The sequence below is a fragment of the Pantherophis guttatus genome, chromosome 3, assembly GCF_059756535.1.
Source record: "Pantherophis guttatus breed Tessera chromosome 3, ASM5975653v1, whole genome shotgun sequence".
Lineage (NCBI taxonomy): Eukaryota > Metazoa > Chordata > Lepidosauria > Squamata > Colubridae > Pantherophis > Pantherophis guttatus.
The window spans coordinates 92,558,752-92,586,515 of record NC_142065.1 but is presented as its reverse complement, the minus strand read 5'-3'; the positions used below and the strand labels follow the sequence as shown (position 1 = coordinate 92,586,515).

The following is a 27,764-nucleotide window of genomic DNA, read 5'->3' as shown; positions in this document are numbered from 1 at the left end:
TCAAGTTCCAAGTCGGGAGAAAGGCACTGGAGACAAAATGGAGGCTGGAGACTGATTGGAAAGAGGGTCCATTTATTGATGAACAGGACCACGTGTTTGTGATCCTGATGCAGCTGACCAAAATGGAGTTGACAGTGAGAGGGTTTTATACCTTCTTTGAGCTTTGCACTTGAGCTTCCTGTTCCTGTGCAAGAACATATATTTTATTGGCTGTTGTCAGATTGCTATGGGGTCATGTAAGGGTCATGTAGGGGTCATAGCTGGCTCTATAAGCAAAAGAGGAAATGCCAATCCTAGGTGTTTGCCTGAGCTAACTTTGTCAACCTTTTGTTTGTTGCTTATCTGAGTTTCTGTCTTGACCCAGTCTTTCTGAATGAATTACCAAATCTGCCTTTCTAAAAGATGGCCTCAGTTTCTGCTTGGGGAGGGAAACTGCAGCTAGTTTCTGAATAGGAGTGCCCAATCTTTCTTAATGGGCACAAAATATCTGCTGGGGGCTATTAAGAAAGACGTGGGGGCTGCTTTCTGTCTCCAAGAGCATGTTTCTCCATTTCTCCTTTAGGGAAATATAATATTCTGCCTTTTTAAATATTCCTCAAAATATTTCATTCTCCTAGGAGGGTAGGTGCTGACTTTATACAGTAGTTCATAATTTTCCAGAATTACAATTGTTTGATTCCAAAGCTTTTACTTACTGTTGGATTAGTGTTCCTCATTACAACGTTTGTTCTGAAAATTATTCATCCCTCCTTTATAATCACAATGAAATGTGGGTTAAAAATTTCTTGAGAAAACACGGCCTAGAGGGAAGTAAAATATTTCACAAGTCCTATTTTAACAGCACAAGCACACTCTTGTCTTTGTTCCAGATAAGGGCTTAAGTGTTGTGATGCTTTTAGACCATAATAAAATTTTGATTTGATTTGAAATGGACTAAGCTAGCAACTCATTGTCTAGAATGCTGCTTGTTCAATCTTGAAGTGGTTCCTGAAATTGGCTCCTGAAAACCTCACAAGATCTGGATAATAAAAATTCAGAGGGAAAAACTGTAACTGTAAATTTAGCTTCAGATTTTTATTCTCAATGAGTAAACTTAATGAGTTTGCACTCTAGGATCAGCCTCCCTGGATCTCTGAGCAAACTGTGTCTTGTCGTATTACTTTTTCCCATGAAATTGTTGTGATCCAGTCCTCAGATCCAGACCTCTCCTGTTGTTGAGTAATAATGCTGCATATAAGATAAATCAAGGTATTATGATGCATCAGTACATGCTGTTAGTGTATTGGTATCTTCTATGAATAGAGGAAATATATTCTTGACACATGGATATAAGTTAAAGAGTCTTATGTAAGCATGCTTCAGCTATTCTTCAGGCATGTGCTTATCTAGGCAGCCTTGCTGTATTCATTTTTGAGGACAGGCACTATTTTAAATGCATTAATTTATTTGAAAGAATTTTTGCTACAGTGGAATATGTCTATAGCAACACTTCATCAGCTTGTCTGGACTTGTTGGGGAAGCAGAGTTTGGACTGGTTAGGTCTTGGGTTGAAGACCTCCAGTGAATTCTAGATTTGTAAACTAAACTGCGAAATTGAAAATAATCTGTTGCAAAAAGGCAGTGACAAACCGTGTGGGAAAGTGACCTATTTTGCACTGTATACTAAACTCAAAGTAAGTCTTCACCTTAGGCAGGGTTGGGTTCTACTTACCTTTACCACCGGTTCGCAACAAGATCGCGCGCACGCGATCACTTCGCTTGCTCACGCGCCTTGCTTCTGCGCATGCGCAGGTTGCTGATGACGACATCTGGGGCAGTGGGTGGAGCCTCCTGCCTGTTTTATTACCGGTTCTTGCGAACCGGTCTGAACCAGGGGCAACCCACCACTGACCTTAGGGCTTAGCTTTATAGGTGACCCAGGTCAACAAAACGGTTGTACAACCTCCCTAGATATAGAAGAACCATTTATTTGCTAAAACATTTTCCTTATTTCCATCAGAAGTTGCTCAACAGTCTTTTTTGAAGACTAATCCTATAAGACTAATCACAATTGACACATACTATAGACTGGCCAGCAAGCCATTTCATTAAAATGGTGGAAGGAGCACACACATACGCAGCAGACCTGAACTGGGGCGACGGCTCATGTGCCCTCAGAGAGGGCGCTGCATGCCACCTCTTGGACACGTGCCATAGGTTCACCATCACGGGTATAGGGTCTCCTGGTTGAGCACAGGGTTGGATTAGAAGATCTCCAAGGTCCCTTACAACTCGATTCTGATTCTGATTCTGATTCTGATTCTGAATGTTTGACCAACAAAAACCTGGTTATTTCATTTCAGGACATTGGTATCCCAGTCTTATATCCCAGCAGTTACACAAAACAGGTTGCATTAGTTTTTGAAATCCATTTATAGCAGGTTTGGCAAAGATAGAATTGATTACTTATAGCAATAGTAAGTTAAAGTTTTCATTATTAAATGTTATACCAACATCTCATAAATATCTTTGGAACATATTACAGCAAAATTAGATTGTAACAACTTTATACATTGTTTTTGCTTTGCTTAACTGAAAGAATAATATATCAAGCCAAAATCTAAAACATGACAAAAAGAAAAAAACTTAAATATGCAAGTGAGAATAGACAGTAAAATACACACATGATTTTAAGGAGAAATGCAAACATTTAATTTTTTAAATACATTTCATTAATACTGGGGACGAAACTGGGATATGCAAAGAAATGAATGGTATAATGAAATTTGGAACATGGCAACAAACAATAAATTAACAAAAGAAATTAAATTTAAAAAAGGAATGATTAAAACAAACAATTATAATAAAATATGGGGGGATTTTATAAAATCAGTGTTGGTGGAAGGCAAAGGGAATAAACCTATTTAAGAAGATATGCTGTTTTGGAGGGGATAAGGGCATATTCAGAATATATTGTACATTTTTTAGCTGTTATAGAAGAAATATAAAGAGTAGGGGGGAATGGTCTCCGGGGGTGAGGGTGCACTGTATTATTTGAATTTTTTTTCTTTTTTGTATTTAGATGTGTATGTATATGTTTGTATTGTTTGCATTACTTGTATTTAAAATAAATTTTAAAATATTCAAAAAAAGAGAGAAAGAATTGTAATTGAAAAATAGAGAAAATAAAATAATACATTTCATTAAAATTTGTACAGAGAACATAAAAATTAAAACAGTGATCTAGAATGGAAAGAAAGAGAGAAATGAAAAAGAAAGAAAGAAGGAAGGAAGCAAGGAAGGAAGAGAAAGAAAGGAAAAGAAAGAAATGAAAAAAGAAAGAAAAAAAGAAAGAGAAAGAAGCGAAAGTGCAGAAATAAAGAATAAAAAGAAATAGAAAGAAGCTTCCAATTGCCTTTGCAACAAATATAAGTACAAAATTATCTCTTACTCTATGATTATTAAAAAAAATCTCACCTTTTTCTATTAACCTTTTTTCCTAATAATAAATACCACAAGTCAGAAGTTCATTTTTTCCGTTTCGTGCAAAGAAGTCTACAAGGGATTTCCAGTTAGCTATAAATGTAGATTTTCTCTGATCAAAGAAGTTAATTTAGCCATCTCCACAAGTTGCATCACCCGCATCACCCATTCCCCCATTGTGGGTAGCGTCAAACCTTTCTATTTTCTGAGCATATCAGTAGCCTCGCAGCAGTTGTCATTCATGAAAACAAAGTTTCAGGACTTCTTTTTTTTTCGTGTTGCCTATCCATTAGCCCAAATGAAAAGTTCGGATTCAGTTATACTGTAAATCTGAAATAATATATGTATTTGTGTCCAATTTTTTAAAAGCGTTTTTCCACATAGAAATGCAAACATTTTAGACAATCTGTTGTGAAGTCAACTTGCATTCATATTTCATAATCATCCAGACTGTCAGGCACTTGTGCTAAATATAGAATGCATCTTCCTGCCTCTCAGACGTAGAACCTGCTTCTTTAAAAGGAAAAAAAAGCAAGCTATGAAATCCTGTAGAGAGGTGGATTTTCTGTCAATCTTTCCTCATGGCTGGAGAAAGAAAAGTTTTGATTCTTTGGGATCAAAGGCAGGTGTGCTGGATTACTGGGTCTAGGAAAAGGAAAGAAATACAGGCATTCCTCAATTTACGAACACAATTCAGCCCAAAATGTCTTTTCTTAAGTGAGACAGTTGTTAAGTGAGTTTTGCCCCATTTTACGACCTTTCCTGCCTCAGTTGCTAAGTGAATCACTACAGCTGATAAGTTAGTAACCCTGTTGTTAAGTGAATCTGGCTTCCCCATTGGCTTGTCAGAAGGTCACAAAAGGGGATCGCATGACCCCCAAGACACTGCAACCGTCATAAATATGAATCAGTTGCCAAGCATCTGGATTTTGATCACATGATCATGGGGATGCTGCAAAGGTCGTAAATGTGAAACAAGGTCATAAACAGTGGTGGAATTCAGCCGGTTCTGTCTGGATCGCGCGAACTGGTAGCGGCGACTGCAGGAGGCTCCACCCACCTGCCCGGATGTAATGTGCGGCTACCGCACATGCGCAAAAGGCTGTGCCCATGCGCAGAGGTGGCACGTGCTCTCACATTTGTGAACCAGTAGGGAAGGTAAATGAATCCCACTTCTGGTCATAAATCACTTTTTTCAGTGTTGTAATTTTGAACAGTCACTAAATGAACTGTTGTAAGTCAAGGACTACATGTATATTGTTTTTGCTTAAGCCTCTGATTAAAGGTTGAGTCTAGAAGCTATTCCCCTTAACCAAGCTCACCAATTGAAGCAAACAAGCTCCATCTAGTGGTCTGCCTGGAACACTGCGTGCTTTTTTTTTTCCTAATGATCATTTCAAGTTTCATGCCTCTTGTACATTCACTTCTTTTTTGAAAAGAACTTCGTTGAAAACAAAGTTTGCTTTGGATGATTACTTGTAAGATTTTGTGTCACAAAAAGGGCAAAGGCAGTCTGAAACAGTGGCAAATATCTAGATAAAATCAAGATCACGTGAAGTGTTAATACTACTTTATAATACCTTGGTAAGGCCACATTTGGAATACTGCATCCAGTTTTGGTTGCCATGATGTAAAAAAGATGTGGAGACTCTAGAAAGAGTGCAGAGAAGAGCAACAAAGATGATTAGGGGACTGGAGGCTAAAACATATGAAGAACGGTTGCTGGAATTGGGTATGTCTAGTTTAATGAAAAGAAGGACTAGGGGTGACATGATAGCAACGTTCTGCTATCTCAGGGTTGCCACAAAGAAGAGAGAGTCAAGCTATTCTCCAAAGCACCTAAGGGCAGGACAAGAAGCAATGGATGGAAACTAATCAAGGAGAGAAGCAACCTAGAACTAAGGAGAAATTTCCTGACAGAATAGTTAACCAGTGGAACAACTTACTTCCAGAAGTTGTGAATTCTCCAACACTGGAAGTTTTTAAGAAGAGATTGAAAAAACATTTGTCTGAAATGGTATAGGGTTTTCTGCCTGAGCAAGGGGTTGGACTAGAAGACCTCCAAGGTTCTTTCCAACTCTGTTATTCTATTCTGTTCTGTTCTGTTCTGTTCTGTTCTGTTCTGTTCTGTTCTGTTCTGTTCTGTTCTGTTCTGTTCTATTCTATTCTATTCTATACGGTAGCTTGGGTGTAGCTTGGGTGAGGGGTGAACATTTTGTTACCAGACTAGGTAATATCTTCAGCGGAGTTTAGGGGGTGTCAGTGTTCTTCTGTTTATAAGGGCTTCATGTGGTCAGTAGGTCTTGTGATGGCATCTCCTAAACTCTGTTGAATATGTTAACTAGCCTAGTAATGAAACGTTTGGAAACCAACCCACAAGCTCAGAGAATGAACCTTCACTCTCAAGGTCTAAAATCCCTAGTCACACATTTCTATGTTACAAGACAAAAAATTAACAATAGCCATATCAGGTTATGGTAGTTCTTCTGAGCTTGTTTTTTTCCCCCCATTTGCATAGATGTCATTACCTTCCCCCCCCAAATAGCATTTTCAGTGCATCTGCTTCATAATAAGTGCATCTGAATAATAAAATGACTGCAAATGAAAAACCAAACCCAGAGAATCTTACAATTCGAAGAAGTCATGTTTTTTCTTGTATTCATCGATAAATTGAAACCATACTTTTATTTCCAGCAAGAACTTCAAGTGGGGTAGGAGACAACCTAATAAAACTAAGGTTCAAGACTTAAAGGGGCACCTAATTCTGAGCAAGTGTATCTATGAGTTATGACCCAGTTAATTCATTGTATTTTATTTTTATTAAATTAATTATGGCCACCTAGTCCAAAAGACTCCGGATAACTGTAAGGATGGTTCCTGAGGCAACAGCCTGAGAAAGTTCCTTCTTGGACATTTATTTACTTATTTGTTTAATTAGGTTTCAGTGCTGCCCAACTCCAAACCAATTCTGGATGGCTCACGACACAAAAGAAATAGATAGGTTCTGGTCATTCAGTAGAAACATTCATAGAAGCACATCCAACAAGGGTCTCCATCCATTCTAACCCAAGCCTGGGAGAACAGCCATATCTTTGAGGAACTCCGAAACATTTTTAGGATGGGAAACACATGGATCTCTAGAAGGATCTCATTCCAGAAGGCAGTTGCTGTGACAGAAGAGGCAAATTTCCTGGACCCTGATAGATGGCACTGTTTAATTGAAGGGACATGGACCATGTCCAGTCTCTTGATTCATACCAACCAGTCAGAAAGCATGGAAACATAGATGGCCGCTCTCTTCTTATGAAATGCTGTGGGTGCCCTCATAAAGTCATTGTGTTTGTAGTTAATGCCAATTCTTGGGGCTTTCCAGCAACAAATGAAGACTCATCTGTTGCCAACTTTTTGTTACCACATTACTGCATTTATTGCTTCTGTATTTCCTGTTATCGTATATGCTTGGTATTGTTTTGTTTTTATGATTTTAAATTGAAATTTGGTATATATTTTTTATCTTGTTCTATACCCCCTCTCCCTTTTAGGTTTATAATTTAGCGATAAAAACCTATGGATGCATACTAAGCAATCAATTTTCTGGCTGCTGGTTCTCTAGTAACTGCTATAGTTTCATTTCCAGTTTTAAAAAGCAACTCACTGGAGGACAATTTCGGAAACCTTGCCTTTAATATAAAACTTGGAGGCATTTGTTCTGACTTTTTTTTTCCCCAGGTGAAATGTTCCGTATTCAATCCTCAGTGGCAGTTTCACATCAGGGAAGAGACCTCAACAGAAAGCACATTTGTCTCTTATACTGCCTGTGAATGCGGGTTGCTGACGGTTGGGGTTACTGAATGCTGTAACAATGATTTCAAAGTCTCTTGCCTATCTCTCCTGCTTCTGTTTTGAAAACGGCCCTGGGCTATTCCTGCATAAAATGGGAGAGATGAAATAATAAACACCATAGTCCACATGTATCATAGTACAAAAAAAAAATTGAGTCACTTTAAAACAAACGATCAGAAAAAAAGGAAGGCAACAAACATAAAGCATTTAGACAAACTTTTGGATCTATTGAAAGTCGGAGTCAAACATCCATTGATTGCAACAAGAGCAGCATTTCATCCATATGGTGATCTTTGTGAATTGCCTGAATGGAGCCAACTGTTCTCCTTTTCCCTTTCTCTCCCTCTCTCTTTTTCATTTGCTCCTCCTGTATTCTTTTTTAAATGCATTTTAAAAAATGGATAACAAAACACGCACTAGATGGATATCCCAAAGAGTTAGAGTTCTAATAAGCATGTCATAGGATACAGTATGGCTATGCTGAAAAAGAAAAAAGGTCAGCCTTTGTTATTTATTTGAATGTACTTGCAAATCTTCCCCCTGCTCTTTGATTATTCAGAATATAACTCTAGAAATATTTCAGATCAGAACAGGTGTACATCTTTTCAAGACTGTGTGTCGCCGTCCCATTTTAGTGCCATGCTTTATTAAGTTTACTTATCATTTATTCAAGGCACTGGGTTATTTATGGGACCATTTCCTCCTGATTGCAGCTACCTGTACTATTCTATCCAAAAGGAGAGGCATTGTATGGTATTGTTGTTCAAGCAGTGATAGCCAACAAAGTCCCATAGGAGAGGCTTTTCTGCCATGGTGGAGCATCATCCCATGAGATAATAAGTTGGCTCTAACCTTAGTGGCCTTCTGTGGAGCCCTACAGGTGTAGATCCGTGCTCAACCTTGGGGCTTCAGGTATCAGGTGGAATTGTTACCAGAAGGTATGCACACATGTGCATAGACACATACGTGCACATATCTGCACACACATTTTTGTTTTCACCTTTCTTCTCCTTATTTTTAGCTCTATTTGATCTTTGTTTGTAAAAGAATAAGAGAGAGTTTTAATTTACCATTATATCTTTTGCCAGAATGGTCTGATTTTTAAACTCGTCTGGGAGAGACACGTTTACAGACTGTCTTAAGAATTGATTCTCCCTTGCCTTATTCTACAGTAAAAGGTAAAAGAAGCAAACTGAAAAGGGGACCACATTTTTCCATGGTTTGGAATCATATATATAAACAGTTTATTTTTAGAAGGATGGGAAAAACCTGACTATAAGGGGGAAAATAGACTTTACAGTAAAATTGTGTATGAAAGAAGTTCTATTCTACTGTGGTTTTTGACAGATTTTGATAGCTATCATGAAGCAGCTTTCAAAAGCCAACAATAAAATACACACAATTCTTCCATAGCCTATTCTGTATACGTTTCCATTGATGTACTGTACATCATGGAAACCAATGTTGTATCACATCCCAACAAACTTGTAATATGCATTTAGACCTGGCATGTCCAACTTTTGGCTTCCCTGAGCTGCATTGTGTGAAGAAGAATTGACTTGGGCCCCCATATAAAATATACAACATAGTTAATTTATATAAAAATAAACTTCCTTTATTTGGGGGAGGGGGGTTGTGGGGCTGCTTTACTAGCAGTTCAGGGCTGCATGTGGCCTACAGACTAGAGGTTGTGCAAAGTGCACAAAAACAAAGAGAAACCTGAATTAATTCTGCCGCCACTGGTGCTTTTCATCACAGTATAGTCTTCTGTTGATAATACTCTAGCCATCTATTCTTCAGATCAGGGTAGTCTACTGAATCTGATGTCCTTACTATCTAGGAACTGTGAGAGTCCACTACTTCAGGAATTGAAGTCTGCTTGATTTTGGTCCAAAATGCATGTTTGGCCTCTTTAGTCCCCACTTTTCTCTTGTTTTATGTAGTTCTTTCCAAAATTCCTCCTCTCTCCCCAGGCCTTTGAAAGATCTCTCAGTTACATCAAAACAGACACATTTTTGGGGAATATGCCCCAGCAACAAATAAAACAAAACACCAAATCTACACATTTTAAGAAGAATATGCTGAATTTTCCCTCCAGTTGTTTCATTTCCAAACTTCTGGTCTGTCTGACTATAAAGTTTTTTCGCCACAGGAAATCAGGCATGTATGCTTTTATTTCATTACTTGGAATTACTTCACAAAGTTATTAAATCACCATCTTGATATACTCTACATTAGTTGATGCCATACAGTATATACATGAATGACTCGATGTAACAGAACGTTTATATCCTCTAATGCTGATTAGGTTTAAGGGAATTTCATACTTTCATATTTCCTATTGCTCCATTACACTTGGATGGTGGTTCTTCATACTGATATTAATCACAAACAAATGCTTTTTAATTTGAATACTGTTTTGAGTTTGAAGATCTCAAAACTTAGTAGCTATGTAAGTTTTAGCTCTATCATCAGACCAGACCAGGGGTCTGCAACCTTAAACACTCAAAGAGCCATTTGGACCCTTTTCCCACAGAAAAGAAAACACCGGGAGCCACAAAACCCTTCCTGTGCCTGAATATTTCTTGAGTGGCCACAAAACTAGCATATGTAGTTGAATTAAATGTTTTGTTTTCTTCTGAAACTTTTCTTTTCTTGGATTTATCCATGGTTGGCCTACTGGGGATTGAAAAGCTCAATAAATCGCGTACCAGTGGGTGTTGCACATTGGTGATTGTGATGCATATTTTGAGTGACCGGGAGCTGCAGCAGAGGGGTGAAAGAGCCACATGTGGCTCCAGAGCCGCAGGTTGCTGACTCCTGGACCAGACCAATCAATTGTTATTTCAGAATTCATTTCAGACATAACTATTTTGGTCTTTTAAAAATTGTTTTGGTACTACTGTGTCTGCTCATGGCTTCTACGCCAACTTCCTATTTGAAGAACATTAAAAATGTTGATATTTAGCATATTCTTTCCTATTGGGTGTAAATATATATATAACAAAACCATCAATTTTATATTTCATTACAGTCGACTTGTTACAACCATATTCCTCTTTTCTTGTCCTAACTGAGATGCAAATTCATTTTGCTGCCTTAGTTTCATTTTTTAATAATATTGCTCAATGGGGGGCTAGTTGTCTGTGTTCTGTATGAAAACGTGGTCAGAACTCTTTCCTTTAATTGGACCTAATTGAGACTCGATTTTGGTGAAATTTGGTGATGCTAACAACAAAGACAGTGGTCCAAAACTGTAATTGTGAAGCTCTTGGATCCATTAGGGCAACTCTGAGGGTTTCTATGTGACAGATCAAATTGTAAATAATATCATAATCACGTTTCTGTTTGAACCTAATAGCTACTAAGTGACTCCTAATGAACGGACTAGGTAGGTGACTCAATTCTAAGGGTTTTTCTTACCTTCTTAAGAAATTGTCTGGATTGCTACAATGAAGGTAAAGGATTGACATTATTTCGGTAAAAGGATTTGTTGTTGCATTTCTTTACACGGGTCCAGTGTTCTCCCATATGATCTATCACTGAGTGGAATTTACTAGGAAATTGGGAATAACATTGCCTGTAGAGGAAATGTCACTAGAAAAATTCTTTGCTAGCTTTACTAAAGGTTGAAAACTCTGACAAACATAAGAAGAAGAAAAAAAGCTAATTAATCATATTCATAGATGAAATGAAAAATAAGTACCGTGGTGGCCTAGTGGTGAATATGCTCTCCTCCCACTCGGAAAGTTGAGTTCAATTCTAAGTAGCGGCAGTTGTTTCTCTCTCAGGGCTCAAAGAGAAAATATCTGCTGCAAACTCCATATGGTGTCAGGAAGGGCATCCGGCCAGTAAATGCTCAGCTCCATCCAGTCAGCCTAACTGTACCCTAAATTAAGGGACTACAGGGTCATTAAAAGGGAGTTTATAGATGAAATGAAAAACAAATGATATCACACTCTGAACTTCCTGTTCTACTTTGCCTGACAGAATCAGCTTCAGCTCTTTCAGTTTTAGCTTAGCTATATAGTTTCAGTTCAACTAAGTATTTAAAAAAGTCTAATTTAATCTGGTTATGATAGTTTCCTATCATTATTAATCCACAGATAACAGTGTATTAAATTCAGATGCACATGACCCATCTAGGTTCTGCAAAAATTGGCAAAAGCCAAAACTACAATAAAAAGCAAGATTGTTTAATAAATAAAATTAAAACTTATATATAAACTCGTTATATAAGCATGTTAACTATGTGAAATAATGACTGGGTTTGGTGGAAGAGAAAGCAAACATAAAGCCATGGATGGAATTCCTCTTCTTATTCTTACCCTACATGACAACAAAGTATCTAAACCTTTCTCCAACACTACACCTTAGTTTTTGTAATCCCCTCTCAAGTCAGTATTGATTTCTAGTGATAGCCTGGACAAATCCCCGCAGGTTTTTTTGGCAAGATTTCAGAAATGGTTTGCCATTGACTTCTTGTAAGGGCTGAGAGGGAGTGACTGGCTGAAGGTCAGCCAGCTGGCTTGGGTGTAAAGTGGGACTAGAACTCATGGTCACCTGGTTTCTAGCCTGGTGCCTTAACCACTACACCAGTGGTGGGTTTCAAAAATTTTTACTACCGGTTCTGTGGGTGTGGCTTGGTGGGCGTGGCATGGCTATTTGATTTGGATATTCAGATTTCCTATTAAAAATTACTTACTTGAATCTTTTCTTTCTCCCTTACTTCTTTCCATTTTCCTCCTCTTGGCTATTTCTGTAAGATAACTTTAACTAATGTAAACCCTGAACTCTCCATTGCACCAAAATTTCACAACACAAATTTTTGTTGTCTTTTAAGCGATATTATGTACAAAATTTAAATGCATTCCATTGTATAATAGGTTACTTTAACAACTACTGAGAAAAAATGTAAGTAATTGACAGCAAGGACTGCACGAACCTGGTATCTTCAATATTTTTGCTTTTCCAAATAATCTTCAGATGAATGTATTATTCACATACCGGTTCTGTGGGTGTGGTTTGGTGGGAGTGGCATGGCTTGGTGGGTGTGGCTTGGTGGGTGTGGCAGGGGGAGGATACTGTAAAATCTCCATTCCCACCTCACTCCAGGGGAAAGTTACTGCAAAATCCCCATTTCCTCCCAATCAGCTGGGACTTGGGAGGCAGAGAATACATGGGCATGGGGCTAATCAGAATTTTTACTACCGGTTCTCCGAACTACTCAAAATTTCCACTACTGGTTCTCCAGAACTGGTCAGAATCTGCTGAAACCCACCTCTGCACTCACCAAACTGGCTCTCAGTGTTACATTATATGGTTGTTATTAGCACCATGGAATTTGACCCTTTCTTCTATAACTATTAATATTCAATTACTTGTCATCATCATCATTATCAGCAGCAGCAGCAGCATGCCAATGTCCAGTAGTATTCTTTTAATGAAGAAGGCCTGCAGATATGGAAGCATGTTGGTTTTCTCCTTGCCTTACTCCTTGTGCCCTCAATTAACAAAAACAAAAAGCCCAATACGATCCATACTGAAGGAGCAGTGCAGGATAAAAGAAGGGGTGAATGAGGAAAGAACCACCTATAGTTACTGTTATTACACAACTGCTACATCTTGGCTACAAAAATTTGAACTACTACTAGATGGCAGTAAAGGTAACTTATTTATCATCTTTTGGCCAACTATATTTTGACCTATAAAGGACCTTCTTCCTTTCTTCTGCTATGTCTTAGTTGCAAGAATGGTGGAGCCGATAAATTTGCTTTGCAGATTATAAAGCTCCTATTATGATTTAACTTCCAGTAAAATATAGATATTTTGAACTTGATTAGTTCACCTTGACCTTTATTCTATGTATTACTTAAGTCTATCTCAGCAGATGTTCAGTGTGTTTTAGACATTAAAGTCTTTTGAAACTTGATTGCTAAGCAAGCATTTTCCATTCTTTGGTTCCCTTTGCAACTTTTTAATATAGTTTGACAAGTAAAATCAAAAGTAATCTTATAAGAAGCCATAGAAGGATACAGAGAAACATCTAGCAAGTGACCCTCTTTGAGGGAGATGGGCAGTTAAGAAATATGACATATAAATTAAAAGAATAGAAATATTTTGTGTTTTGACTTGTGTTTTTGACTTGTGTCAAAATATTGGATATATTGTGGTTATATTGATGAAATATAGTCAATATCACATCCTTCCTCTCTTTATAGACAAAGCATTACCTTGCAGTGGGATAAATAAATAAATAAATAAATAAATAAATAAATAACTTTCATAATCTAATATTATTAATATGTGAACTTAGACTGGTAGTGTTAGAAAATGGTATAAATCACATGTGATACCAGGGGTGAAATCCAGCAGGTTCTGACAGGTTCTGGAGAACCGATAGTGGAAATTTTGAGTAGTTCGGAGAACTGGCAAATACCACCTCTGGCTGGCCCCAGAGTGGGGTGGGAATGGAGATTTTGCAATAACCTTCCCCCAGGAGTGGGGTGGGAATGGAGATTTTGCAGTATCCTTCCCCTGCCATGCCCATCAAGCTACACCATGCCCACCAAGCTCAACCCATCCAAGACCGAGTGGCTGTGGTTTCCGACGTCCCGATATAGTCAGTTGACGCCATTGCTGACTATTGGGGGTGAATCGCTGGCCCCCACGGAGAGGGCTTGCAACTTGGGTGTCCTCCTGGATTCACGGCTGTTTTTAGAAGAGCACTTGACGGCCGTGACCGGGAGGATTTTTCATCAGGTTCGCCTGATTCGCCATTTGCATCCCTTTCTGGATCGGGACTCCCTACACACAGTCACTCATGCCCTCGTCACTTCTCGCCTGGACTACTGCAACACTCTCTACATGGGGCTCCCCTTGATCTGTCCCCGTCCACACACACACACAAACACAGCCAGCCGAGGGTTAAGGAAACACTTTGGAACGCACCCAGTTTCTTTATCTCCGACTTGGCAGCGATAGACACACCGTCTGCCAAGTGCCTTTATTTTCACAGAAAAACAGACAGATAAAATACTCAGCTTCCAAATGTCCGACAACAATAATTATTTCTCTCCGCAGTTCTGAACGAGGCTTTAGTGACTATCCAAGGTTAGTTTTGTTCGTCACAAGGATCACTGACCACTACCCTCTATTATATAGTCTCTGGGGTGTGGTCCAGTGACTCAGTTCTAATCCCTAGCACACCTCCTAAGCTGCTGCAATCGTATATCACGCCTTCGGAGGCGTGCGTCCAGGAATGATGTTTCTTCGTCACTCTGATCCGAGCCACCTGTCTCCCTGCTAATCTCCTCTCCCTCGGCCGGCACCTGAGACAATGCCAGAGGGGAGGGGCCTGGAGAGGGAGGCCTGGCTGACTCCTCTTCCTCATGCTCGGAGCTTTCTTCCTCCGATGGGACAGGCTCAGAGGGCACCCGGAGGCTCCAACTGGCGCAGAGTGCGGCCGCGTGGGTGGTTATGGGAGCAACATGGCGCTCCCATGTGACACCTCTCCTGCGCGAGCTGCACTGGCTCCCGGTGGTCTTCCGAGTGCGCTTCAAGATTCTGGTTACCACCTTTAGAGCACTCCATGGCTTAGGACCTGTTTATTTACGGGACCGCCTACTACCACAAGCAGCCTCCCACTGGCCGGTACGCTCTCATAGAGAGGGACTCCTCCGGGTGCCGTCAGCTAAACAATGTCGACTGGTGGCCCCCAGGGGGAGGGCCTTCTCTGTGGGAGCACCCACTATCTGGAACGAGCTCCCCCCAGAGATACGGAGGATCCTGGATCTACGCACTTTCCGCCGTGCTCTTAAGATTCTTCTATTCCAGCAAGCCGGCCTGGCCTAATTTTCTCCCCTGTTTTAAAATTCTTTTACATCGAAATTTTAATTTGTTTTAAATTATTGGGATTTTTTAATTGTCTTGGGCTAAATTATTTAATCTGGTTTTAATTATATCTTTTAACTTTTGTATTTATGTATTTTATTTTGTGCCTGTTCACCGCCCTGAGTCTTTCGGGAGTAGGGCGGTATATAAATCTAATAAAAGACAAAGACAAAAGACAAAGACCAAGCCACGCCCACAGAACCTGTAGTAAAAAAAAATTGGATTTCACCACTGTGTGATACCTCTGGGTAATGTATAGGCAAGTATAAAGATCTGGACTGTAGATTATCTTCTGATTCCTTTATCTTGGTATTAGACTTCTTAGGAAGCTTTCTCAGTTGTTAAATGAATTGTCATGAACTGATGCAAATGAATCACAGACTTTTTCCTGAATATTTGGTGCAAGATAAATGTAACAAGATAAATTAATATCCAAGATTGACTTATACTCTGACAGGCCTTCCTGTGCTTGTGAGATTCCAATAGAGGACAATATATGCTGCTCAGGATTGAATTGTGGATTTCTTGGTGCTCTTTGGCTATTTTCTTACAGATGTTTCATTACCCATATCCATATCCAACTAGGGGTGAGTGAGTGTAAGATTTGCTCCCAGGTAGTTCCTTGTTTGGGGTATTGTTTCCTGCTTGATGGTTTTTCTGGTGTTAATCTCTGCATATCTGGGTGTTGGCTGCTGCAGAGGATGTATTTTTGAGTTTAGGGTTAGGTTTTTTTATTGTCTCTTTTGAATGGTGTGTCAATGTAATTTGTCTCAATGAGTGTATTGATGACTGATTTGTTTGAATGCCAATCTTCCAGGCTATTCTAGAGTATCCTAATAAAAGAATTTCCAAGAAGAAAACCACACTCCCATCAACACTGGCAGGGCAATCTATTGTATATAAACAGGGAGCACATCCCACACTCACTAGCATTGATGATGTTACCTAGTTGGGTAATGAAACATCTTCAAACAACCAAAGTCAGAGAATACCAAGGAATCAACATTTTATTATATTATTTAAACAATTGTACAGAATATAAAATACATTTATTTGACAAAGGCATTCTTCAAGGCTTGCATTTTCCAAGTTAGATCCCCATGCAGCAAACGGTTTAATTTTTTATACTTTCAGTCATTGGCCATTTCTTCTAATTTGATCACTGGTTAAAATAAGGAACTCCACAATTCAGGTTCTGTTTTGTTCATCTCTAGAATTGTTATTTAACTCCTTTGAATTCTGGCAAATATTAAGATTGTTATTTGTCCGGATAACAGTTTTAATACTAGCACTTAATGCTACAAGATAGATATGAAAAAGATTAGACCACATGTATAGTTCTGATCTGGTTTCTCATGAGATAATTGCAACATAAAATTAATAAGTAAATCCATATTTACATAAGTTAGGCCCCTCACAATATTATTACTTTGGAGCAATTCAGTTCTGAATAAGTTACTTTTAACATGTAATTGATTTACATGCAAAAAAAAAAACTCTTAGAAGTTTATTCAATTTATATATCAATATATGATGTGTTTGATCCAGAAAATGCTATTGCTATTTCTAAAATCCCTTTGCTATTAGAGGAATTGGAGAAATCCATGGTGGCTCCTAAGCTAGTAAGAATCAGGACAGAAAAAAGAACATATTTTACATAAAACATAATTAAACTTTGGAATTTACGCCCATGAAAATGTGGTGATGGTTACCAACTTGCCTAGCTTCAAAAAAAGATTGGGCAATTTCATGGAAGTCATGGGGAATGGTGGCTAATAGTTTTAGGGCAGTATGACTGCTCTAAAGTCCATCTGCTGGTGGTCTTGTATCAGGGGTGGGTTCTACTTACCTTTACTACCGGTTCGCAATGGGACCCCATGTGCGCTTCTGCGCATGTGCAGAAACTTCCTGATGATATCCAGGTCGGTGGGCGGAGCCTCCCGCCTGTTTTACTACTGGTTCTTGCGAACCGGTCCGAACTGGGGGCAACCCACCACTGTCTTGTACAATTGGTTGGCCATTGTGAGAACAGACTGCTGGTATGTTCCTATGTTCTAACTCTTTTTTTTTTTTTACAGAAAGTTGAAGAAAATTTATTAAACTGAGACTGGCTATTAATGCAATTTATGGAATAATGAGCTTCAACACCCTTTTCGGGTAAATCATCAGAAGGTCATTTTAAAAAATGAAACGATCAAATAAAAACATTTTGTATACACTGTACATCTCAGAAAATGTTTAACAGTGCATATTTACTTCTTGTCTATATTCCCTGTATTTTGAATCTAGGAAAACAGCAAGAATTATGGACCTTTCAGGAATGGGACAGGCTAAAAGCTTTCTCATACAACAATGGAAGGAGAAATCTATCTGATTAGCAGCAACAAATTACTGATTCAATATGTAATATTTGCCAACAAAGATTTTTGCGTTTTTTTGACATTAAGCTTCTTGTTAAGACATTAAAGCGACCAAATTTTGTGGGAATTATTCTCAGGTTTTCCTTCCCATTCCTCCTTTTTAAATTATTATGATAAATAATTCTGAAAGTCAATTATATTGTTAATATAGTATGTATCTATTCTTTTTATTATATCAGATAGTTTAACACAATACAGTAATGAAATGATTAAAATGCACCAAGGGCGTCTGTTGGAAAAGATTGAATAGATTGTCGATCTAGTGAATTTTTGCTCACATAATTATTATAGGAAGTGTAATTTTAGAGAAGCATAATGTGCTGTATATATGCCATGAATTAGTCGGGGACATTTTTATCAAAGGTATCCTTCTTTGTTAATACTTGAGTCTAAGTTTGACTTGAAAAGCAGTGTGACATGTTAAACTTTTAAATGTTTTAAATGTTTTAATTGGTAGTGAGTTTTAATTGGGCCAAATTTATATATCTTTTAAGTGTTTTTTAATATTTGTACTGCATGTTTTTTAATTCTGGCTGTACACCGCCCTGAGTTCTCAGGGAGAAGGGCGGTATAGAAATTCAATAATAAATAAATAAATAAATAAATAAATAAATAAATAAATAAATAAATAAAACTCAATTATAGCAAATGCAGCTGAATAAATTCTTCACAGTTTTTGAGACACTTCCTGATGTTCTGAAAGAGGCCTGGAATTTGTAATGTTCCTGTGCCCCATAAAAATCAAAGGGTTTCAGATTATTAAATGTATATAAATTTTTAGCAATATAAACATAGGACAAGAAGATTTTTTACTTCAAGATAAACCAAGCTCTTCTTTTCTGGTAAGCTTTTTCATTCTGTTCTATGTGCAAAATAAGCTAACTGGTTTAAATTCAATAACCAAGACTAAAATTAACCAAACTTAGTTTTTAATATAATTGCAATAACAGAATCCATGCCCATACATTCACATACACACTGTCTGCACATACTAATCCCATCAGTTGAAGGGAATTGATGAAATGATAATTGTAAAGAAATGTTAATGCAGATGTTTCGTTCTGTTGGATCATCTCTGTCTGCTGTCTAGTTGCCTGTTTCATGTGAAAATTAAACATGCAAAATGCAATTTAGAAGTTGTTAACCACTACCACCACACTCTATTTCTCAAGAATATTGTGAGAGAAAAAAAAGATAGTGGAGAAACAATGTGTTTTGGAGGAAGGAGAAAATATAAATTAAATAAAGTGATAGAAATACAAAGTACCACATGTATATTTGCCTTAAACCAACAAAGAAACAACCTCCTCATACAAAGACACATACACACATTTATACAGAAACATCAAAATAATAAAATACAAAGGAACACACACACAGAAATAGCTGCATAAAAATACTGAAACAAACATACGTATGTAGAAAAATACCTAACATCCATGTATTTTAGGACTAAAAAAATCACAGTAACTGAGAATGAAATGCAGATACATACTTTCATACAAACACAAAACATAAATTGATACATACAGGATAAAATGCTCACAGAGAGACCCGTAGATTCAAAGGCCATTCATTTAAAACATGGGAGGACATCCCGAGAAGAAAGCAGCTTTGGTGGCAAGAAGAGTGATGAAAAATAGGAGGATAGAATGGGAACCAGAAGGCATATGGAGGGAAAACAATGGAATAATGAGATGAATAGTCACCCAAAATCATTAACAACCAAAAGCTCATTGAATGGATACAGATTTACGGTGGTGCAGTGGTTAGAGTGCAGTACTACAGCTACTTCAGCTGACTGCTAGTTCAGCAGGTCAGCGGATCAAATCTCACTGGCTCAAGGTTGACTCAGCCTTCCATCCTTCCGAGGTGGGTAAAATGAGGACCCAGATTGTTAGGGGGCAATATGCTATTTAGTATACTGTCTTTGGTGTAAGCCACCCCGAGTCCTCGGAGAGTGGGCGGCATAGAAATATGACTAATAAAGAATAAACTAATAAATAAATAATTTCCTTCTAGAAAGCAAAGAGGATTGGGGCCATCAGACTTCCAGGAGATAGGTATTCCATAGAATGAAAAACCCAATCAAAAAGGCCCATTATCTGCTCCAGACCCCATATACTATGATATGGGAAGACCCTTAGCAGATTTTCTCTAGTTATCTATACTGGAGGGCAGATTCTTATTGTTTGTTTGTTTTAAAATACTTATAAACCTGTCCATCCCAGAGGACCCTGAAGACTGTGCAACATCAAAGAAAAACTTAATAAATAACTTAAGTCGAAATCAATAACTAAAACAAAGCCTAACTACAAAAGAAAAAGAAAACACAGCACCCAAAGCACACTGAAATAAAACAGATTTAACTTGGTTTGGAACTGACCCTAGCCTATCATCCACTCATTAGTGGATTGGAAGTAGTCTGATATACACTCCATTCCATCTCATTATTCACTGTTTTCCCTCTGTATCACTTCTGGTTTCCTTTCTACATTCATATCCATAAACAATTTAACAACATACACACTTAGCAACCATCAACTATATTTCACCCACTTCCTACAATAGTTCTTCCCACCTATATTCTAAAACTTTCCACGTCTAGGGAATTTATAGCTCTCAGACAGTTTTGGCTAAATTCAGCATCAAATTTTAAACATAAGTTTAAATGGTCAAATTTGATCACAGCTCTCTAATTCCTCTTCTAGATTCACTCATTGATGAGGTCTCAGAATCAATTATTCAGGATTTTTTAAAGTTGCTGTCTTTGGTCAAAAATAATTTCTAATCGTCACAATATTTCAGTTTCACATAAACTAATTTCATAAATGTGAGTTCACACTTTTGATTTCATAAGCATTTAGAACCAAAGAGTTTTCAGTGGTGAAAAAGATGAACAGAGCTATCTTCTTAAGGCCTACTATATAACTCCAGTTCAAAAAAGTCTAGTTTAATTTTTGTTATTATTAAACTCTTGTATGTAATTTTCACTTTTTATTCCCAAACCATCTCCTAAGAACTCTTTTAAAAAGATCTTACAATTACCAGATACAGCATTTATTTTTGTAAATAATTGTTGTCCTGCATGCAGTGTAATGTCTAAGCAAATGTGAAGGATTATTTAAACATGCCTTTAACAGGGGAGAGCAAGATAGTTCTAATAAGATACCCTTGCATTTACCAGATGGTGTGATCCTTACCCCTTTGATCACCCAGTGAAAATAAGTCAGCACCCATATATGCATGTACAGGTATGCATGTATATACACACAGATACATAAATGAGGAGCAGGATGTATGAAAGAAGAACAGGAAACTTATTTTCTTGACCTAAAAAGAATGTTAGCAATCTACAAGCATTCAATCAATTATAAGAGCCAGTAGATTGTCGGTTGGACTGATATATAACTTGTCTGAGCTCAGGGTTTGTTCTGTCCCCCTTCCCCACACAAGCAAACACACAGCCAGGCATGCCTGCCAAGATTTTATTAAGCAATCAGACTAGAAACCCTTGCAGATAAGAGTTTTGGCAGTAAACTGCGAAATGCCAAGTCAGTTTTCATTCACAATCAGCAAGAGAAAGTTTCTCCTCAGTCCGGTTCAGTAGCAAAAAGTAATCCACGAAGCCAGAATTGGCCAAGGTCCAATCCAAATATGCACAAGCCAGATTTCAGGTAACGCGATGTGACTCTCAGGTTTTTAACTTTGACCGTCACAAAGCCTGAAGAGCAATCACACCCACTTTTATTCCTTGTGGGGTGTGGCTCAGTGACTCAGCTCAATCTCTGGCCCTCCCATGCCTCTTTCGTTGCTGCGCACGCTTCTCCCTCCGACGCTGCCTGGGATCAAGCCAGGATTCATCATCCTCACTCCCTATCTGTTGTTGTTCTGATATGCTTTCCTCCTGGCATATCCCAGGCTGTTCCTCTTGGCCTTCGGATGGAACCTGAGGCATTGCCAGAGAGGAGGGACCTGGAGAGGGAGGCCTTATCAGTTCCTCCCCATCAGCTTCTGAGGCCTCTTCCTCTGTTAGGACAGGCTCAGAAGTCGGGGTCACAACAGGGTTATTATTTTGGGGAAAGATTATGGGATATGTACCACCTCAGGTTCCTAGAGAAAAACCTGGATATAAATAATACAATTTTATTTTATTGCATCAATACAAAGTATAATTAAATCTCAAATCAATCCTATTTGATTTGGATATTTAGATTTCCTATTAAAAATGTCAATTTACTTGAATCTTTTCTTTCTCCCTTACTTCTTTCCATTTTCCTCCTCAGTTATGTTCTTGGCTATTTCTGTAAAATAACTTTAACTAATGTAAACCCTGAACTCTCCATTGCCCCAAAATTTCACAACACACATTTTCTTTGTCTTTTAAAATATCATTATATTGCTCTTTGTTTTGTTTTTAGCCAGAGCCCTATAAAATTTTGCAAGGGAGGCATTATTAGCGATATTATGTACAAAATTTAAATGCATTCCATTGTATAATAGGTTACTTTAACAACTACTGAGAAAAAATATAAGTAATTGACAGCAAGGACTGCATGAACCTGGCATCTTCAATATTTTTCCTTTCCAAATAAACTTCAGCTGAATGTATTATTCACATACCCCCCCCCCACACACAAACACATAATTCATATGCCGCATACAGACACAGACACACCGATCCACCTGTATCAATATCGTAATTTTCCTTCAAGATGAACATCAAAGAGAAATTGAATAAAAGTGCAGATGGTCTATTAGAGAAAATATTATGTATAAAGAAAATGACACTAATGATACTCAATTCTTCTCATTCTTCCTTTAAACAATGTCTTATGTACTAGAAGTCGGTTAAAAGAAAAAACAAGAATTTGTGGAAAGTTGTTGAAAAAGAGGCAAAGGGTACCAACAGCCACGACATGTTGCATATACCTGCTGGTTGTGATATATGCAACATGTCATGTCATGGCTACTGGTGAACTTTTTTGATCCATCTGTTTCCTCTTTATTACTCTCTGAGTTCCCTTCTCATTAAATATGTTTTTCTAGCCTCCTAATAGAGCCAGCTTCACACAACTCTCACTTTTTCTGGTTGGAAAAATGGATGAGATTAAGATTATCATATCAGAGCTACCAACATCTAGATAACTAGAAGAAGACAGGAAAGAGTTTTAGGTTTCAGTATCTCTTTGTTTGACCATCTGGATTTCTATAGCCCACATTTGATAGTCCTAGAAAAGTAGAGGAATTGGGAATGTTTGTTTCATGAAATTTCTGGCCAAAAACTTCTTTTAAGAAGAACTCTTGGAGACATGTACCTAGAGTTGTCAACTTCCAGAAAAGCCATCTTACTTCTCTTTCAGAGAAAGTAGAAAGAACACCTATCTAATTTGATAGATGCTAAATCTTTTAAGATGCCGTGGCATGGACCCCAAAATTCAGTGACAAACAAAAAAAGCACTCTAGTTACTGATATCAGATAATTTAATTTAATTTAATTTAATTTAATTTAATTTAATTTAATTTAATTTAATTTAATTTAATTTAATTTAATTTAATTTAATTTAATTTAATTTAATTTAATTTAATTTAATTTAATTTAATTTAATTTAATTAATTTAATTTAATTTAAATGCCGCCCCTCTCCGAAGACTCAGGGCGGCTCACAATACATTTAAAAAATCATTATAAAAGGACATTGAAAAATTAAAAACATTAAAAACATTAAAAACTCATTCACACCATTCATGGCCGGATCTCGCCAGATCACAAGAGCGAGATCAACGGCCCCAGGCTTGCCGGAAAGCCAGGTCTTCACCGCTTTTCGGAAGGCCAATAGGGTGGGGATGGTCTGGACCTCAGGATGTAACTGGTTCCAGAGAGCTGGGGCCCACCAGCTGCGGGCCCGCCAGCCGACATTGTTTAGCTGACGGGACCCGGAGGAGACCAACTCTGTGGGATCTTACCGGTCGCTGGCAGCTATGCGGCAGAAGGCGGTCTCAAAGATAACCTGGCCCTGAGCCATGTAGGGCTTTAAAGGTAATAACCAACACCTTGAATTGTGACTGGAGACCAATAGGGAGCCAGTGCAACTCGTGGAGAATTGGTGTAATGTGGGTGTACCTAGGTGCACCCACGACAGCTCACGCAGCTGCGTTCTGGACCAACTGTAGTCTCCGAACACTTTTCAAGGGTAGGCCCATGTACCAATTATGCACCTCTTTTTGATGGAATTGCCAATGGACTCTTTGAAGCTACTACATAGATAGCTATGTAGTAGGTGACAACATTAGCAGAATGAAGATAGAAAATGGCAGAGCTAATGTAATTGCTAAACACTTGGTCTGTCATAAATAGCAAAAAATAAAACAGCTCCCCTTAAATGATCATTTGGCAAACACATATCTGTCTTTGTACTTTCAGAATTCTATCTAGACTTGTGAATCGTATGAGCAGCTGCTACTACATGTTTTGTTTGATATATTAAACAACATATTCAATTATATTATAATTGAAAGTGGTTTCAACTCTTCCATGATGTGACTAATAGGAGGGAGGTTAGCTTTTACTAAAATCAGAACAAGTAGCTCTTCCACAAAAATAGAAAGTTTGTTGTCCTGAAAGCTCATTTCTTCTTTCCATAATTGGCTGATGTTCAGGCATTTGAGATATGTCAACACACAGATTACCATATTGTCAAGATTTGGGGGAATAAAGATTGTGTATATGGGCTCTTACAATGGAAGTTAGCATATCTAGACAACATATTTTTCCCCCATACAGAGAGCCTTATGAAACAGTTTTATATCCCCTTCGGAAATGATTGAAGTATAAATCAAAGGAGTCATTGGCAGATTTTCGTTATTCCACTTTTCAATATCTTCTTGCTTCATTTCGGCCCCACCCCCATAAGAAGCTAACATCTGGCACAATGAAAATGCCCAGTGATTATCGTCAATACGTAAATGGGGGACTCAATTTTGTCTCCCAAGAATTCGGATGCCATGTTTGATAGCATCAGGAAGATTACCTATTCTTTTCTCTTTTTCAGCACATATGCTAATAATACACAGGCTATTGTGGAAAGAAAGATTATGCCAGCCTATTCCCAAATCAGCCCCCTTGTCAACTTTGTAAAAATTATGGCAGCTATAACCCTGAACAGACTGAACTGAGGTCTGGCCCCACCCTTTTGGTTTTCCAGCGGGGTATTAAAACCTGGCTCTACCACTTACCTTGGAGTCTTGATAGGGGCACTCAGTGTTGAAGGTGGCAGATGAATTCACTGAAAAGATGCTACCAATCTTACCTCTTTTGCTTCTTGTCTTTGTATTTAATGGTTTTTTTAAAAATATATTTTAATTTTAGGCTGTCCAGAGTTACTTTTCAAAGTGAGATGGGTAGCATGTCAATTTAATAAATAAATAAACCAATAAAAATTGTGGGACAGTTTCATCAGGGTTTATTTATATTTTACTAATCAAATTTATATGGCTGTCAATCTCACAGAAAATGATTCTACTTCAATATTTCTACTGCTTTGAAAACTGCTTTAGCATAGGATTACTCACTGGGTAATTGACATGGGAGACAGGATTGGAGAAAAGTCACATATAGCCACTTGTCCCCATACTGACACATATTTTTTTCTGTGTAAATGACTGCAAGTAAGGGAAACAGGAAATAGGGTCAGTTGACTTTTTTGATGGACCTTCCATGGATTGATGTTGCATTACACTCAGATCAACCAGTAAGAGGAATGCATACTCTTCATAGAACCCAGGAGTGGGTTCTAAATTTTTTTACTACTGGTTCTGTGGGCATGGCTTATTTTGTGGGCGTGGCTTGATGGTCATATGACAATTATTTCAGATTTAGCAGAGGTACTGGTCTACCAGACTTTTAACTGCTTGCAGAGCTGTACAGATCTGCCCATTTATTTTTGCAGGCACTGGTCTACTCATGTATTTTTGCAGGCACTGGTCTACCCATTTATTTTTGTAGCCACCGGTCTACTCATTTGTTTTCTTTTAACACTGATCAGCTGTAGGGCGGCCCTTTGAAGCCCCGCAGCAAGAGTTTAAACAGTTTTTTTCCCTCTAGCCATCAGCTGGGACTCAGGAGGCAGCAATAGATTGGGGGTGGGGCCAAATAAAAGGTAAGAATAACGCGGGGGTGGGGGGGTGGGGGGGCAGAACCGGTTCGGTGACATCATATCATCACCGCTACCAGGTCGGCGGAACCGGGCCAAACTGGGAGGAACCCACCACTTATAGAACTCCTCTAGAAGTTGTTACTGGACTGTAACAGAAAAGAGACCTTAGATGCATGCTAATATTAATATAATTATAATTACATTTAAATTTTGTTTGATTTTTCTCCTAAGCTCATTCATTTTTGGAAGGCAGACCTTCTACTTGAAGGCCAAAAATGGATCTCGGTCTGAAAAAAAAAGTTGCATACATCTAATTTAGATGACTGATTCTTAAATTCGCTCCCAGGCTAATTTCTTCTTATGTTGTTTTACTATAATGTCCATAACCCTAGATAGCTTCCTTGATCACGAAGGAGAATTGTAACACAGTGACTTCATTTACTTTACTACTGAGTACTTTAAAGAAGAATTAGATAATTAGACAATAATTAGACTTATTTTTAAACTTGTCACTATATTATAATCATAGAAAAGTTTGCCTTATTCTCTTTTTTAATAGCAGGGTTTTATTTTTTTTCTTTGATCAAAGGAAAGAGTATTTAAAATTACTTCAACATTCAATTCTACAGGAGCAATTGCTTCTTAAGTAGGATATCAGAACAGCACTGCAATAATTTTAGGGGGGGGGGAAACTCTCTTCGTTACTTCCTGGAAACTGAAGAAAGAAGAAAAAGTGGTTTTAGAGAAGTGAGTAAAACTGACATCACTTTGCTGTAGAGTGTGACTGTCAGTAGTTAAATTTTGCTTGACAGAGGAAGCTGCTTCTTGGATTATAAGGACGTGTTTCAATGTATGCGTACAGCCTGTTCTACATTTGATGCTGGGGACTTTGCATGACTTTCATAGAGAGCAATAACTTTTATTTTACTTTCCAGAGACAGACATCCACATGCTGTTTTGTAAAGATACATATAATCCCTGGATATAACCATGTTTTTGTGGCTAGAACTCTTGGTGTTTGGCTTGGCTCTTGTGGACATGGAAGTTTTCATAAATGGTAGGTGCCTTCATTTGTTTTGATACCACAGATTCTCTTGGTAATTGTAGCAACAACACTATGTTGCCTTGAATCAGTCTGTTGAGACAATTAGCTCTAAAATGGAAAGTCAGGCTCTCAGACTTAGTCTTTTTGAAGAAAGGTTGGAGTTGACCATAATCTTAAAAAGTCTTAGGCCTTGATTCCCTTTTTTGAGTTCCACAATTCTATGATCATCAAGAACTTCAAACTAAGCAACACTGTTTGGCTGAGTAAAATTCAGGCACAGCCTTGAGTTATATAAATAAGCAGCATGCAGAAATGAGTTCTAAACACTCCTGCAACATTTGAGGAAGCAGAAGTGTCCACATGGAAGTAGTTTCTTATCACAGGAAACTTTTTTTATCCCAGATAACCTCATCATTTGGGATCTGAACCATGTGGTTTGATTATTTTTCCCCCCACGCTGCATCGGAGGCTGTCTGCTAGGGGTTAAGGTCTTCCTTCATTGCCTATGTGGTCTTTGTGTTGTGCAAACCAGTGAAGGTGAAGTGACTTTTCCTAGATCTCCTTTGGAACAGATTTTGGGGGAAAAAATATTTTCTTTTTCAGTGCAATGTGCTTAAAATTTGGGCTTTTTTGTGAAAAACATTTAAGATTGCAGTCCTAGGGCTGTTATTCCTTATATGTAACTCAATAGATTCACATTTGGATGTTATACAGTTACACATTTTTTTCACGTTTGTTTAAGCAATAATGTTACAGTGAATTTCCCCTGCTTTAAGATGGACTTCTGCATTACATTTTGAGCCACTCCCTAATCTCAGATCCTGTATTTAGTTCCTCAGATTTCAAGCTCTACTGCATCACATATTTTTGTTTCTTCTTTAGTTCTTAACTTTACTGATTAGCCCTTGGGCCATATCAAAGTGCAGAGTTCCAGACACAAATTATT

The 27,764-nt window shown here is 38.0% G+C and overlaps 1 protein-coding gene and 1 long non-coding RNA gene across 5 annotated transcripts in view; one reads left to right on the top strand and one right to left on the bottom strand.

Annotated features, from left to right (window-relative positions):
* Positions 1–3,228: 3,228 nt before the first annotated feature.
* LOC117677089 (uncharacterized) lies at positions 3,229–11,120 on the bottom strand. Its single transcript, XR_004594650.2, has 3 exons — positions 11,012–11,120; positions 5,043–5,112; positions 3,229–4,107 (listed from the first exon to the last, which is right to left on the bottom strand). It is a non-coding gene; the product is annotated as an uncharacterized LOC117677089 (long non-coding RNA).
* A 15,437-nt stretch (positions 11,121–26,557) lies between these two features.
* Positions 26,558–27,764, top strand: part of PTPRC (protein tyrosine phosphatase receptor type C) — an 85,260-nt gene continuing 84,053 nt past the window's right edge. For 3 of the 4 annotated variants that reach the window (XM_087890042.1, XM_087890041.1, XM_034437441.2), the window contains exons 1-2: positions 26,558–26,623; positions 26,709–26,830. In XM_087890042.1, coding sequence (XP_087746168.1) covers positions 26,764–26,830 — 67 coding nt within the window. In that variant the 5' untranslated portion in view covers positions 26,558–26,623; positions 26,709–26,763. Of the gene's footprint in view, positions 26,624–26,681; positions 26,831–27,764 lie in introns of those variants that run through there. The other variant, XM_087890040.1, reaches the window with a different exon arrangement.